This window comes from Myxine glutinosa, chromosome 7 (genome assembly GCF_964187855.1).
Source record: "Myxine glutinosa chromosome 7, kmMyxGlut1.1, whole genome shotgun sequence".
Lineage (NCBI taxonomy): Eukaryota > Metazoa > Chordata > Myxini > Myxiniformes > Myxinidae > Myxine > Myxine glutinosa.
In genome coordinates this window covers 162853262-162869612 of record NC_136267.1, presented here as the reverse complement: position 1 = coordinate 162869612, position 16351 = coordinate 162853262, and the positions used below count along the sequence as shown (strand labels likewise).

General features: G+C 44.8%; 1 protein-coding gene across 1 annotated transcript in view; it reads right to left on the bottom strand.

Annotated features, from left to right (window-relative positions):
• BARD1 (BRCA1 associated RING domain 1) overlaps positions 1–16351 on the bottom strand; it is a 120949-nt gene that overhangs the window by 34091 nt on the left and 70507 nt on the right. The window contains exon 9 of the mRNA XM_068123508.2: positions 10556–10694. Within this exon, the coding sequence (XP_067979609.2) occupies positions 10556–10694 (139 nt within the window). The remainder of the gene's footprint in view (positions 1–10555; positions 10695–16351) is intronic.

Here is a 16351-nt window from a genome sequence, read left to right as displayed (position 1 = left end):
AGTAATTTACTTTGGAAAAATTCCCAGGATGAGTTTATGTCAGAGGCGGTAGAGATGGGAGACCAGTCCAGATGATTGATGGCTGCTTGAAGACCGTGCCAGTTGGCCTGAGTGAAATGCCAGACTCGTCGACACTGAGGAGGCTCTCTGAGAATGGTCAGAGAGATGTCCACTTTAACAAGCACAAAGTTGGCAGTACGTGGCAGTACGAGTTGGCAGTACGTGCTCACCACAGTGGTCAGCTGGGGCTGGTGGAGCCGTGGTCCTCGCGGGGGATCGAAGGATGGATGGTGGGTCACTTACCCGACTACTTACCCGATGGATGGTCGCGAAGGATGGTCCTTATGGACACTCACGGGCCATGTTGGCGTTTCGGCTGCTCCACTTATCCCGATGGCCGTTGCACGGTAGAGGGGCGGAGCTGTTGTAGCCAAAGGTAGTAGTGTGGTAAAGGTCACCGGAGGAGGCGGATTCACATGCTTTCCATTACAGTCAGATAAAAAGGAAATTTGTAGGAAAAATGATCGGCCCCATAGGATAAATTTTGGGATTCGGTAGGGTGGATGACACTCTTGGACCAGACCAACCTGCAACTACCTGCACCTCAAGGTAAAGGTAAGGCCTTGATGTTTACTGTCCCAGGCTTCAGTACTTGCTTATATAAATTGGGACATGATAATTTGGAGTGGGGCGGGTGAGAGTGATGACATGGCCGGTGAGGGGGATTGGAAGGTATGCCACAAAGTGTCTTGTGGGTGGCGTTTGTTGTTGTGTGTGTGTGTGTGTGTGTGTGTGTGTGTGTGTGTGTGTGTGTGTGTGTGTGTGTGTGCTTTTGTGTGGTCGTGAGGATTGAGATGAAAATTGAGCTATTATTGAAATGCGATTGAAATGTGAATCGGGATTTCACATGTAAGCAGGCCATGGCAACATCCTTTTATGACATCTTTTGATTAGAAATGTGGTTGAGAATTGAATGGCAGTGGGGGAGGGAATGTTTTTGTGGATTTTGTGGGTGGGGAAGGTGTGTGTGTCTGCAGGTACAGATCAAGCTCTAGAGGAGCGGTGACCGGCCCCCTCTGCGGTAATTGCCCCTGGCAGACCGTGGTGTCTGGAAATTGGGAGCCCGTCGGCGGTGGGTCTGTTTGGGCGACCTGCGGTAGTGCGGTATGGAGACCCTTGGCGGCTTGTGAGGCTGTGTGAAAGCCTGAAGCGATGAAGCCTGGTGTGGAGACATCCCGGCGGGACTACAGCTTAAGGGGCTGTTGGCTGTCACGCGGCCAAGAGTTAAAGGGGGGAAGGTGGTGAAGATGTCGTAAGTCGGGCGACTTGTTTTTGGACAGCGGGCACCACAGCCTGAAGTGCCCCCACCATCTTGCTTATACGGTACCTCCCCGCTGCATAGTTGAGGATCACACACATGTGCAATGACATCTATGCCATGGTCTTGCAGGGGGGTGAAATACGTGCTTTGATGATTATTGAAACGTGTGTGGATGGTTATGGGATTTGTGTGAATGGACGGGGGCGAAATCCACCGAGCCATGTCACTCACCTGTAACACCAGGACAGGGCCCGAGGAAATTTGGGGCACATTGGGATGGCTCCACAGGTAACGTTGGGTATTGTAGCATTCACCGGGGGATGTGGTCTGTAGGAAGGGGTTGTATAAATGTTCTATTGAATTTTGCATTTTTGGTTAAGGTTTTATGGTTTAGGTAGTTTTTTTGTTTTTGTGCGCTTTGACATTTTGCTTCCTGCCCCAGGAGTTAGGAGCAAGGACTTCAAGATTTGTAAATATTTGAAATGTGAAATGTTGCTTAAGGGGGTAGAACGATAAGGAGAATAGGTAAGTAGCTACGGCTCGCTTTCCACAGCCCTCCAATATTGTGAGTTTTGTGGTCAACAATATTGTGAGTTTTGTTTACATTACAATGTATAAAAAGGCCCTTGGGGCTTCCCACTCTGCTAGCTGCCATGTATGTGTGAATGGGGGCTCTTGGAGACTTACGCCGACAATATTGATGCTTTATTCCTGGGATTTCTTCATAGTCATGGCAAAGCAGAGTTTGATCGGAAACTGAATTCGCCGAAAGTCAGAAGGCAAGCCCGTGTCTGATGGGATGATCGGTATTCTTGGAATCATGGCTTGCTCTCCTTTGTTTGGTCCAGTGGCGATGGTGACATTGAGGCAATTTGGCAGCAAGTGTTTGATGATTAGTGGAGTTCCGTTGCAAAGCTTTGGTGGGTCAAGGTTGCGTAACACATGCCAAGCACTCCTATTTTCAGAACGAGTTGGTGAGGTGTTATTCTTGAAGGCTTTAGGCTGTTCAGGAACTCTGTGGGGTATGTCACTGCTTCATTATCAGTCATGGTAACTTCGTCCCTGCTTCATCCGACAAAACCAAAGTCCACTAATTTGTATGAAGTGGCTTGCCCTGGAAAGTTCTGTAGAAGTTCACAGTTGATGGTTTTTACTGAATCATTGTGTGAAGAAATGATTGCACACTCACACAGCCACTCTACCCGTTTTAGTCTGGGATCCGAGGCCTGGAAATGTGTAAAAAAGTGATTTTGAAGTGACACCCCTGCTATAAAATGTTTGACCCCTAGATCATGTCTGTGGGGGTGTTAGCCACCAGAAAAATGACTTTAGCAAGGTAGTTTGGATTGCGCGAATTCTGTAGGGACATTTTTTAACTTGGGGCGTCAACTGTAAAAAAGCAAGAAATTTAGGGGTAGGGGAAATTCAATTGACCATATATCCCATAACACAGGGGTGAGTGCAACAAATTACCACTCATTCTTTTTGTTATAAAGTTGGCTTTTATATGAAACATGATTCAACGTGATTGGACCATCCATGAGGTCAGCAGAGGTCAAAAGGTCACGGAAAGTGGGTTAAGCTGAAAATTTAGCTCCTTTATCAAATAATTCACAAACCGGTAGCCATATATGTCACAATATGTTCTTTGCATCCCTCTACTGTTTCTGGCCTATATTGATCGTAATAGTGATGGTTTACTGTGGTGGTTGATGCTTTTCATCTTTTGTGTGGTGCTAGTGATTATTATGCTACATTTGTTTCAGCAACTTGCTTCACTCTTGCTGATCTTTATGATTACCATCGATCTTCAGCCTCCCTAGCTCGAGCAAGCTTCCTTCTTGTCAATTATTATTTACCACTCAACCAACGACATATCGAAATTCCCGTGTGGAAGCACTGAATAAAAGCACCGTTTAGAGGCCATTTTTCCCCGCAAAGCGGGGGTTGGCCTTTTCGGGGACCGTGGTTGTTGTTGTTTTTTGGTCCCCTTTTTGAAGCAATGTTTTACGGCCAGATGCCTTTCCTGCTGCCAACCCTGTTTGTTGCCTTTTACGACAAGCAGGGAATTACCAGTGAACTGGTACTCAATTAGCCGACCTCGGAAGGACGACAGGCTGAGTCAACCCCCCTGGCGTTAATTCAGCGATCGACCGGGATTCGAACCCAGGATCATTGGATCCTAAGCTGGCACCCTAGCCGCTAGCCCAACACCAGGGATTGGAAGCACTGAATGACATATCGAAAGTGAAACCGGTAGCCATATTCCTTTTTCTGTCAGGAGCTGAATGGAATGTTGATTCCCGTCCAAAAACCGTAAAGTAAGAGCGAAATATGAACTTAGAATAGTTAGATAAGAACATTATATAGTTAGGAATATTTTGTACATATTTTCCTGTCATCTATCTATAATTCCATTAATCTCTGTGTGTTTGTATGTGTGTATGTGTGTATGTTTGTCTGTGACCGCTGTTTCTCGACAACTACCGGTCCGATATACTTTAAACTTGCCAGGTATATTGCTGGGGACCCGAGGATGTGCCTTTTCAAGGTTTCATATTAATCGGAGAAGTAGTTACCGAGCTATGGCGATTTCTTTACCAAACACTGCAAGCCGTTCGCTTTGGACCAAACCATTGCATGTAAATAGAGGGGGGGGTTCTGTGGTCGTTGCGAATGGACCAAACCATTCATGTAAATAGAGGGGGGGGGGGGGGTTCTGTGGTCGTTACTGCCACGTGGTTTCAAAGTTTTTTTTTGTTGTTGTTGTTTGCACGCATGTTTTTTTGCACCCACGTACGGGCACGCCCTAGGATGTTTACACACACACACCCCTACACAAATTTTTTTTTTTTTTTTTTTTGGCAAGGAACGGGCACCCACGTACGGGCACGTCCTAGCTTATATATAGTACGGGCATGCCCTAGTTCAAGCAATTATCGGTTCACTAGCGTTCGAGAGAAAAGTCTTAGTAAATTTGACTAGTTTCCTCATTGATTATTTTCCACATGTTTTCCTGTCATTCAAGCAATTATCGGTTTACTAGCGTTCGAGAGAAAAGTATAGGTAAATTTGACTAGTTTCCTCATTGAATCTTGAAATGTTTTAACGTTGTGAAATCATGATATTTACGAATCTAATATATTTCACAGTCGACGCTGATTTACTACACGTGATGGTGTTGATGGGTTTTGTGTGGCGTGGGGAATATGTTTCATTCTGGCCTGGCACCAGGTTCGCCCGAAGATTCGCCTGATGCGAATACAACATTATTAATTTTGTTCCATTTGTGGATTGTATGAAGTCTTAGAGTGTCTTTTTATTTCTTACAGGTGCTGACCCCTGGCATATAAAGATGGAACCTGTGGCTGTGATAGCTGGTAAAGGAAACAAACGCAAACTCTCTTCTCGTGTAAGTGACTATTCGAAATGTATCGTCTGCCAAAGTACAACAGATGATCAGGGACCTCTGTATAACCTGACGAAGAGAGGGTTCACAACATTCAAGAACGCGGTGGAAATAAGGAAGGATGACGTTTACAGCAGAGTGTGGGACGATCTGCAGAATCAGGACCAATTTCTTTCAAAAGGACCAATGTGTCACGGAAAATGCCGCAGTAGTTACACCCTCAAATGGACTTTGGACAATCTAGTATCCGCCAAATGGTTTAAAGCCGAGCAAGGAGAAACATCAGGTGAACGGGAGGGCAGGAGGAGTTTAACGGACTTTAAGGCAGTGTGTTTCCTGTGTGAAAGGGAACGCGATTCCAAAGGCGATAGGACATTAACTTTAGTCAGCACAGTTGACAGGCAGAAGTCAATCCATGATAAGGCAAAGGTGTTGAGGGATGAGGCGGTCCTTTTGAAAATTGAGGGCCATGGTGATTATTGTCTTGACCTCATAGCTAACGATTTCCGCTATCACTTGAGGTGTATGAACAATTTCATGAACAGACGATGTAAAGCTTCGGAACAGACATGTGACAGTAAAGGTGTCACTGAATATGACAAAGGCTTCCAAATGCTTGTTTCAGAAATTTCACCTGGACTTCTTATTAACAAGCATGTCTACCACCTTGGCCAGCTGACCAATAGATTTACGGAACTTCTCTCACAACAGGATGTAATCAGTAAGAAACCCTACAGAACTGATAGGTTGAAAAAGCGATTGTTGAAGCACTTTGAGTCTGACATTCAGGTCATCACATTGAAGGGTAGAGATACGTTAATATGTACATCTTCTTTGACCGTCAAAGAGCTCTGTGATGAAGTAGTCTCTCTGCAGACTGAATTAGATGAGTGTGAGCTTCTTCCAGATGACGAGGAAGAGGAGGTACTGCTCACAAACGTGTCAAACAGTTCATACCACGTGGCAAAACACTTGAGGGCTGAAATGAAAAAATTCGGAAAGGTAGGCTGTGCAATCCCAGTCAGTGATGAAATTGAAATATCATAGGAAGGTGCCTCTAGTCAAGTCCCGGTCGACTTGTACAATCACTTGGCATGGTTACTAACAGAGGAAGATGAGTGTCTCGGTGAAGATGGCAAAGTCGAGCTTACCAAAGATGATGAAGAGAAGGTACTGAATTTGGCACAGGACATTGTAGGATGTCTTAGCAGGCAGCCCACTTCCCAAACACATCGGTGTTGCCCTACATATTCTGAAGCAAACACGTAGTAAAAACCTTGTGACAATGATTAACAAATTTGGACACTGCATCAGTTAACCCACTGCTCAGCGACACATCACAACAGCCGCCAATGATATTTCTGAACGAGAAGAAAGGGAAGGGTTGTTCATTCCAACAAACATCACACCAGGACACTTTACCCACTACGCATTGGATAACTTTAACTTCCATTCAGAGACACAAGATGGTGGTAGTTTTGATGCTACAACAAATATAATTTATCAGTACACATTTGAGGGAGAAGGAAGTGGGGAGGTAGTGGGGGCAGTGCCCCTTAAGAAAACCAGGAAACTGACTATCAGTGAACCAGACAAATTCGTTCCAGTAAGTAGTAAACTGACACTGAAGGACAGAAGACAGGCTTGGTCATTACGTGATATTGAACTTCCTCATGATGACAAGGGGGAAGCCTGATTTCTAGCTGACAAGAACATCGTTTGGTTCCTACTGAGGATGTATCCAACACAGTTGATGACGGGTGAAAACGACAAGGACACTGGTAGCCTGACATGGAGCAGCTTCTTTGAATACAGTTCTGGGCAACATACAGAGAAAACAAAGATTGGTTATGGACCATTGCTTCCACAAAACCCAACCAACGCAGATGTAGTCCAGACCTCATTGGACTACTTTGTCTCCTTGAGTCTTAAGATGGGTCAGGCTAAGACGGTGGTGACTTGTGACCAGGCGATATATGACATAGTAAAGGGGTTGTTTAGGAAGGAATCGGAAAAGTACAAAGAAGTTATTGTTCGACTTGGAGGATTCCATATTGCCCAGAACTTCTTGGGATCTATTTGATTTTTCATATTGGAGAGTGGCATAGAGGACATTCTGGTTTCTAGTGATATCTGTGGTCGAGGTACAGCCAATAAAGTCATGGCAGGAAAAGATTATTATAAGATGGTCTGTTATCATTCATGGTTGAGTGAGGCATTGTTCATGCTGAAGTGGGAGGCATTTGAGAAATGGTTGTTGTTCGAGAAGACTGAGGAGACACTTTCTTTGCTTTCGGCTCTGCTTGGAAGTCTTAGAAATGCCTTTGACAGGAAAGAGAAGGACGAATTTGCTGCACTCATGAAGGAAGTCATGAAATGCCTAGAGTCACTGGAGTCGCTCTGGGGAGATTTTGAGAAGGGATTAGGAGTGACAGCCCATCTTTGGAGCATGTACATAGACATAGGGCTTATCCTAAGGCGTTACATCCATGCTGAGAGAGCTGGGCTGTGGCAACAGCACTTACAAGAGGTACAGAATATGCTACCCTATACCATTGCTTCCGGCCATAGTAAGTACATGTCCTGCCTTCCGATCTATCTCAGTGAGATGCAAAAGCTTCCAGAAACAGCACCAGAAGTGCACGAGGAGTTTGGAGCTGGCAAACTCACAGTTCACCAGACTGCAGGAGACTTTAATGGTGTGTGGACAGACCTTGCCCTTGAACAGACCTACAATAGGGAAGGCAAAACAAGCCTCTTTAAGGGTATAACACAGTCTGAATCAGCATGAGAAAAGTACATCAAGGCTCTACCGTTCATGACCTCTGTCTCTGAAAGTGTAAAACAGATGGCACACATGGCCTCGCCGCAATCTGACCACCACGAGAAGCTGAGGAAAGACGACATGGAAGCCGTGTTGCAGATCAAACGGACCGTGGAAGAGAAGATGCAAAACCCATTCGATCCTTCACTTGCGACAGATAAACTAATGAACATATCCACAGGTCAGATTCTTGCAGCAACTACCCTGGGAGATGCCAAACGTCTAGGCTTGGAGGCAATGGATGCTGCCACGACGACGAATGCAGACAAGATTGTCCAACCGAAGATAGAAGCATTCGCCACGCATCTGAAGAAAAGTAAGAAAAAGATGGACACTGTGAAAGAAGTCATCGGAGAGGAGAGTGCAGTGACAAGGGCACTTTGTTTCGCACAGGACCTGAGTGATGAGGCACGGACTGAGGCATTTAGTTACGAATGGCTTGAGTACCCTCCCTCGTTGTTTGAGCCAGAGAAGAATGGATTTTCCATGCGCAAAGGTTGCAAATCCAATTATCTATCCACTCTACAGGCAGAGGTTGCCGAGTCATGGGAACCGTTAAAAGAGTTGCCTCCTTCTGCATCTGATGCAGTTTATGTAGTCGATGCAATGGCATTCATCCAGCGGTTCAACACACTTGGTTCGAGTACATTTGACCAACTTCAGGAAAGGTACAGGAACAAACTCTTGAACATGAAACCCAGACATTGCACTGAAGTGCATTTCATGGGCAATCAATATGATTTTGGGTTAAAGAGTCTAAAAGGGGATGAACGCCAGAGACGGGTGTCAAATACCAACTTGCCAGAGTTTGTTCCAGCGGACATCATGAAAATCCCTGATTGGAACACATTCCTGTCAAACCCTTGTAACAAGACCAATCTGCTGTTGTATCTTGCTTCACATTGGTCCCAGGAGTCATCCTGGCCTGATGGCTTCTGCCTGGTCCTTTGGGTCAACGCCCAAGCAACTAGTGTGACGCAGACGGAACATACCAATGTTGATGAGCTGTACTGCCCTAACCACGAGGAGGCGGACACCAGAATCTTTGCTCACATTGCTAGCTGTGACAACGGCGTAGTTGTCATTCAGGCTACAGATACAGATATCATCGTCTTGTCAATGTATCATTTCCCTCGGTTGACAAACGTTGTTGAGTTATGGGTGGAAAAGGATGATCTGTTCCTCCCCATCCATGACTTGGTGAATGAGTTGGCCAAAGCAGTTGGAAAGGACGTATTGGCACTCACAGACACACTGCTCATCTCCTACATTCTGTCAGGTTGTGATCCGGTGAGCTATCCTTTCAAACGGGGTAAGAAGAGAGCAGTGAAAGTCGCACTCCAGCATGTTGACAAACAGCCAGCGTTGTCCAATTTCATCCGACATGAATCCGGACCTTCTGCACATGATCAGGTGATAACTGAAGCACGAAGCTTCTTTTGTGATCTCTACGGCAAGCCAGGGTATTCATCCCTGGATAAGCTCCGCGCCCACTTGTTTGCATCTAGCAAACTAGATCTGTGCTCCCTTCCTCCAACAGAAGATGCTTTTCACTTCCACGTTCTCAGGAGCCTTTGTCAGATCAGCTTATACAAGCCAGCTTCACTCAGCAATCCAGTGCTTCTTCCACCTGAAGAGTATGGCAGGAGTGTGGATGGTGACAGGTTAATTCCTGTCATGAAGAGCAAGCCATCAAAGCCTTCTGCTGCGAAGTTGAAGTACTGCAAATGTAAGAAGAAACCGAACTGCCTGAGGAATTGCCCTTGTGCGAAAGCTGGAGTACCATGCATCATTGCATGTGCCTGCAATGGCGACAGAGAAAAATGTGGACGGCTTCTGACTGATGACAGTGATGATGATGAGTAAATAGAGGTAATGACACTTTTCCAGACAGTATGTGGTTTGACTTGTCGTTTTAAAACATGTTGAAGAGTACCGTGCAAATAGATAGTGTGAATGCCCGATTTTGGTGATTTTTTTAAGTTATGCAAATCTAAAGTGACATACATGCCAGTAAGTTAAGTTCAGTCGGGGCATTTCTTTCCCAAAAACATCAGAGGGGTACAAACAACATATTTTGGGTGTAAATGTTTGGCTATATTGAGCTTGAAGTAGGAAAAATGTGATTTTATTCACTAAAGGAGCTAAACTTTTAGCTTAACCCACTTTCCGTGACCTTTTGACCTCTGCTGACCTCATGGATGGTCCAATCACGTTGAATCATGTTTCATATAAAAGCCAACTTTATAACAAAAAGAATGAGTGGTAATTTGTTGCACTCACCCCTGTATTATGGGATATATGGTCAATTGAATTTCCCCTACCCCTAAATTTCTTGCTTTTTCACAGTTGATGCCCCAAGTTAAAAAACGTCCTTACAGAATTCGCGCAATCCAAACTACCTTGCTAAAGTCACTTTTCTGGTGGCTAACACCCCCACAGACATGATCTAGGGGTCAAACATTTTATAGCAGGGGTGTCACTTCAAAATCAAATTTTGAGGTCTCGGATCCCAGACTATTTGTAGTGTTGCAGTAAGTTTGGATACACTCTCGACTGAAGATCTTTGGCTGAAGATACAATGGTCCACAAATTCTGCGGTAAACTGATGAAATATCCGTCACTAATGTTTTGCACTTTTCCATTTCCAATCATCAACAGCAGCTTTGTAAATTTACCTGCGTCATGTTCACCATGAAGGAATGACCCCATGTTTGTTGTCAGATGAAGAGTTGTTATATGCTTCCAAAGATGTGAAGATTTGAGGCAAGCATAAATCTCGTTGGCTTTCATGCCACTACGCACAATAGGAAGAGTTTGGTGGACAAACAGGCATGAAAACAATCTCCACACACCTTCAGTGGCAGACGTAATAAGATGTTAAATAAGACAATCACAAGATATGCACAATTGTGAAATCCTCCAATGTCCACCCCTCCCCCCCCCCCCCCCCCCATGTATAAAAGATAATAAAATTGATTGAGTTCCAGCAAAAACAAACCGGCGAGTGTAAATCGGCTGAAAACGTGTGCACCAAGAAGCTGTGCAAGACAGGAGAGGCTGGCACGCTGTGCAGAGCTCAGTCCGCTGGCCACAAATACCATGGGGCCAGTGTCTTGGCTGCTAGGAGTCGATGGTAGCTGTGCGGAGGAGAGTGGTTAGTCAATAACAGTGACAGGCAACAGGTGAAACAGCTGCAACTACAGTCACAGCCAGTGTGACAGAGGGCCACATGCAGTAACAATGGCTAATATTTGCACATGGATTTTCTGTATAAGGAAATAAAGTAAAACAGCAAAAAATGTACATAGTGGGAAGCTCCCCAATTATGAATGAAGAACTAAGATTTGAAAATAATAATCATTTCCCCTTTGTCCCCACCAGAGATTAAAAAAAAAAAAAAAAACCAGGCTAAACATGCACATGCATGTACAGTGGCTATAGAAAGTCTACATACACCCCCTTTCAAATATTTCACTTTTTGTTGCCTTATAGCCTGGAATTAAATTGCATTAAATCAGACTTTTTCCACCTTTATTACCATCGCCAAAAAAGAGGGTATTGCATTTGAGTCCATTCATCTGTCTGTTTGTCCGCACAGAACAAATACGATTATCTGTGTAACCGTTGGGTCGATTGACAGGAAATTTTCACCATAGGTGCATCTCCACCTGTAGATTTTAAAAAAAATTTAAAAATTATGACGTCATCGGGCACGTGGTACGGGCGCAATCTTGGAAAACTCCAAAAACTTTGCACCTCTATATCTCTGAAAGCGCTGCAAAGAAAAATAAAATCAAACATGGCTCATTGTATACAACTCTCCTTGAGGAATAAAATATGTTAATGATGATGACATAGGTGCCTCCATTATGACGGCATACTTCGACAAGTACAAAACATCAACCGATCAAGATGAAATTTCTTGAGCATCTAGGAATACATTGGTGTAGAAAAAAATAATGATGACATCATCGGTCATGTGGTTCAGCCGCCATATTTGTTTCAACACAAAAGCCTTAAAAACCACTAAAAAACAAGGCCTAGCAAAGGTCTGCAATCTCTGATTGCTCTTTCTGGTTTATACATTGTAACCTACAACTTCCATATGAAAAACAAATTCCACAAACCTCAGAAGAAAAAAAAAAAAAAAAAAAATACAAGATCATGGTTTGACAAGTGTTCACCAACGTTAAAATAGCAATTGGAAACAAGAACGGCACTCAGTAGAGAGCATACCTCCGCCTGGTTGGCGACATCACTCAATGGTGAAGAGTAACTTCAAAAATTCTACTAGCTGGATCCGGATCCTCACCAAAATTGAATCGATTTTTCCTTGTCACACATCCCGGTGTGTACCCCGGTTTAGAGTAGGTACACCGTATCCCTGCGTGTCGTAAGCGGCGACTAAAAGGGTTGGCGTCAGAAAGGGCATCTGGCCATAAAAACATTGCCTCAAAAAGTGAACCATGAAAATTACAACTACATATGGGCAGGGTACAGCCCGAAGTACCCCGTGGGGGACCCCACTCCCTCTCGTCAAAACTCAAGGTGGGGAACCCGATCGAAGCAAGGGTGGAAATCACTCCATTTATGACGACGAAAAGTCTGATGCCCGACATGGAGATCGCTTTCTGAGGTTTGGGACATGGAATGTAGGGACAATGACAGGTAGATCAGGAGAAGTGGTGGAAGTATTAGTCAGAAGAAGAGTGGACATATGTTGTGTGCAGGAGACAAGATGGAAGGGAAGTGGTGTGAGAATGGTGAAGGGTAGGCAGGGACAGAAATACAAGATTGTGTGGCAAGTGTGCCCAGAAGGCATGAATGGTGTTGGTGTCCTGTTTTCTGAGGAGTTTGTAGACAGAGTGGTGAGTGTGACGAGAGTGAGTAAAAGGTTGATGATGGTGAAAATGATGTTTGGAAAGCTCTTGGTGAACATCATCTCGGGATATGCTCCGCAGGTTGGTCGGAGCGCTGAAGAGAAGGACAAGTTCTGGTGTGCGATAGAGAAGCTGATGGAAAACGTGAAAGATGAGGAAGTTGTTGTGGTAGGAGGAGACCTAAATGGACATGTGGGAAGGAGTATGGATGGTTTTGACGGAGTTCATGGGGGTTACGGATATGGTGTGAGAAATGGAGAAGGTGAAAGGATTTTGGAGTTTGCTGATGGAGCTGATTTGTTGATTTGTAATACTCAGTTCCAGAAAGAGGATAATAAGCTTGTTACATACACGTCAGGTGGGTCGACGACAACCGTTGACTACCTGATGGTGCGTAGGCGAGATCGGGGGCACCTCAGGGACACAGAGGTGATCCCGGGGGAGGAGGCTGTTTCACAGCACCACTTGGTTGTCTGCGACATAAGGTTGAAAGGTGCGAGGAGAGCTCGGCGGGTGAAGTAGCAACCGAGAACGAAGGTGTGGAAGTTGAAAGAGGTGACAGTGAGGGAGGCATTAAAAGACAGGCTGAGTATGGTAGAGGATGATGTGGTTGAGCTTGAAAGTGGTTGGATGTCAATGAAAGATAGTCTGTTGGGAGCCGTTGGTGAGGTATGTGGATGGACAAAAGGACCACCGAGGCAATCGGAAACATGGTGGTGGGATGATGAGGTTGGAAAGAAGATTGACGAGAAGAGGAACAAGTTCAAGGAGTGGCAGAAGGCGAAGGGTACGGGGGCAGAAAAGGAAGAGCATGAAAGTTATAAGGCAGCCAAGAAGGCTGCAAAGAAAGAGGTAGCAAAGGTGCAGGAGGCATGGAGGAAAATGTTCGGCGAACGCTTGGATTTGGAAGAGGGTCAGAGAGCGGTATTCAGGATTGCAAAGCAGATAGCGAAAGAGAGGAGTGATGTGATGGGGGTGAGTTGCTTGAAGGATGAAGTGGGACAAATCGTTGTGGACCCAGATGGAATTAAAGGAAGATGGAAGAGATATATGGAAATACTGTTGAATGCAGAGAATGAATGGGATGGCAACATAGAGAGTAACCCAGTTTTAGGACCGGCAGAGAAGATAACCGAGAAGGAAGTTGAGGAAGCGATTAAAGCAATGAAGAGTAGAAAAGCGGGAGGGCCGACGGGAGTTGTGGGAGATATGTTGAAGGCAGCGGGAAATTGGGGTGTGAAGAGAATGACAGAGATATGCAATCTGGTGGTGAAAGAAGGCCGCATTCCAGTGGATTGGGAATTGAGTACCCTCGTCCCTCTATACAAGGCGAAAGGTGACCCTCTGGACTGTGGCTCTCTGGAGGGTGACCCTCAAGCGATAAAGTTATTGGAGGATGGAATGAAGATATTGGAAAGGGTGTTGGAGAGGAGGATAAGGAAAAAAGTGAAGATTGACGAAATGCAGTTTGGATTTATGCCAGGAAGAGGAACGACAGACGCGCTTTTTATTGTGAGGCAGTTGCAGGAGAAGTACATGGGGAAGAGGAAGAAGTTGTTTCTTGGGTTTGTTGATCTGGAGAAAGCATTCGATAGGGTTCCACGTGAAGTAGTGACATGGGCATTGAGGAAGTTAGGAGTGGAGGAATGGTTGATCAGAGTAGTGATGGCAATGTACAAAAGAACGCGCACAGCTGTAAGGACGAAGGACGGGAACAGTGGTGAGTTTGAGCTGAACGTGGGAGTGCATCAGGGGTCGGTACTAAGTCCACTACTATTTGTAGCTGTGATGGAGGTACTGGCTCAGAATGTAAAGGAGGGTTTACCGTGGGAGTTGTTGTCTGCAGATGATCTGATGTTCATTGCGGAAAGTATGGATGGACTGAAGGAAAAGATGAACAAGTGGAAGGAATGTATGGAAAAAAAAGGTCTGAAGGTGAATATCGGAAAGACGAAGGTGATGGCAAGTGGTAAAGCATGTGGTGAGGTGGAAAGAACTGGGAAGTGGCCGTGTGCTGTGTGCAGGAAGGCTGTCGGAGTGAACTCAATTCAATGTACAATGTGCGCTGAGTGGGTTCATCAAAAATGTAGTGGTTTGCGAGGGTCAATAACCAGTGTGGCAGCTACATTCAAGTGTAAGGTGTGCACAGATTGAGCTACAGATGGAGGAAATGTTGAGTTGGATCTTGGAGACGGCGTGAAGCTGGAAGGTGTGAAAACATTTTGTTACCTCGGAGACATGCTGAATGGAGAAGGTGGATCAGACTCGGCAACGGTTGCTAGAGTGAGATGTGCATGGAAGAAGTTTCGGGAACTGAGTGGCGTGCTGACGAGGAAGGGAGTGTCGTTGAAGCTGAAGGGAAAGGTGTATGCTGCATGTGTGAGAAGTGTTATGATTTATGGGAGCGAGACATGGGTAATTAACGTAGAGCAGCAACGAAGGCTGGAAAGGGTGGAAATGCGAATGGTTCGGTGGATGTGTGGAGTATCGTTGAGAGAGAGGAAGCCAAATTATGAATTGCGAAAGATGATGGGAATAGAGCCTGTGATTGATGCTGTGAAGAGGAACAGGTTGAGATGGTTTGGTCATGTGTTGAGGAAGGATGAAAGTGACTGGTTGAGAAGAGTGATGGAAATGAATGTGGAAGGAAGTAGAGGACGGGGAAGACCGAGAAAGACATGGCTAAAGATGGTCGAAGAAGAAATGCGGGCAAGGGGGTTAACAAGGGGAGATGCAGAAAATAGGGCAAAATGGAGAAGATTGTCATGGGGACCGCAAGGCTAACCCCCGCTCTTGCAGGGAAAATGGCCTTTAAAATGCCTGTTGTTGTTGTCTTCCTTGTCACACACACAACCTGTCCACCAAGTTTCATCCAAATCCATCCAAAACTTTTTGAGATATCCTGCCATATGTTGTTTTAACCCAATCACTCAATTGTGAAGAATCACTTTAAAAATTAAATAATTCTCATATCCGAATCCATATTCAGATATTCACCAAAATTGAATCGATTCTTCATCGTCACACACACACAACCTGTCCACCAATTTGCATCCAAATCCATCCATAACTTTTTGAGATATCCCGCAATGTATATTTTTTGTCCCTATCTTCCAATGACGAAGAATCACTTTAAAATGCTCGTAGCCGAATCCGGATCTTCACCAAAATCTAATAATTTCGTCCTTGTGACATACACTACATCTTGGTCAAATTTCGTCCGAATCCATCCACAACTTTTTGAGATATTTTGTAAACAAACAAACTAACTAACAAACAGACAGGGGTGAAAACATAACGTCCATCCACCTTTAGTGGCAGAGGTAATTAGCTCAGGTGTAACCAATCACCTTCAATATCACACACCAATTTAATTGGCCTCCACCTGTGTTAAATTGTAATGATTCTAATTATTTCATTGGCTGGGTCCAACCAAGATATTCTAGTTTTGTATTTTCAATTAATTTTCTGAAATTTGTAGAATTTGTTTTTCACTTGGAAGTTTTTCGCATCCGTGCCGTGTCCGTGCCCATGCCAGTGCCCATGCCAGTGCCAGTGCAGTGTCCGTGCCGTGTCAGTGCTGGGTCGTGTCGTATATATTTTGGAGTAATATAACCGATTCATCAATTTATACAAAATCCCCGAAGAACCGTCAATTGAACGGAAAAACAAAACATACCAATCTGTAGTGAACATTAATCTGGCATTTTCATCTGCACGACGAACACAACACCATTATCTTCTCTTGCACAACATGAATCTCTTGCATAACGCTCAAAATGAGGGGGTGGGGGGGAAAAAAAACCACCTTTAGACCACCATAACGCTCAAAATGAGAGAGCTCAATAATTCACCCAAAAGCATTTCCATCACCAATTTTGTCTCCAATAGTTTCTTCACAACCCCACTGATCC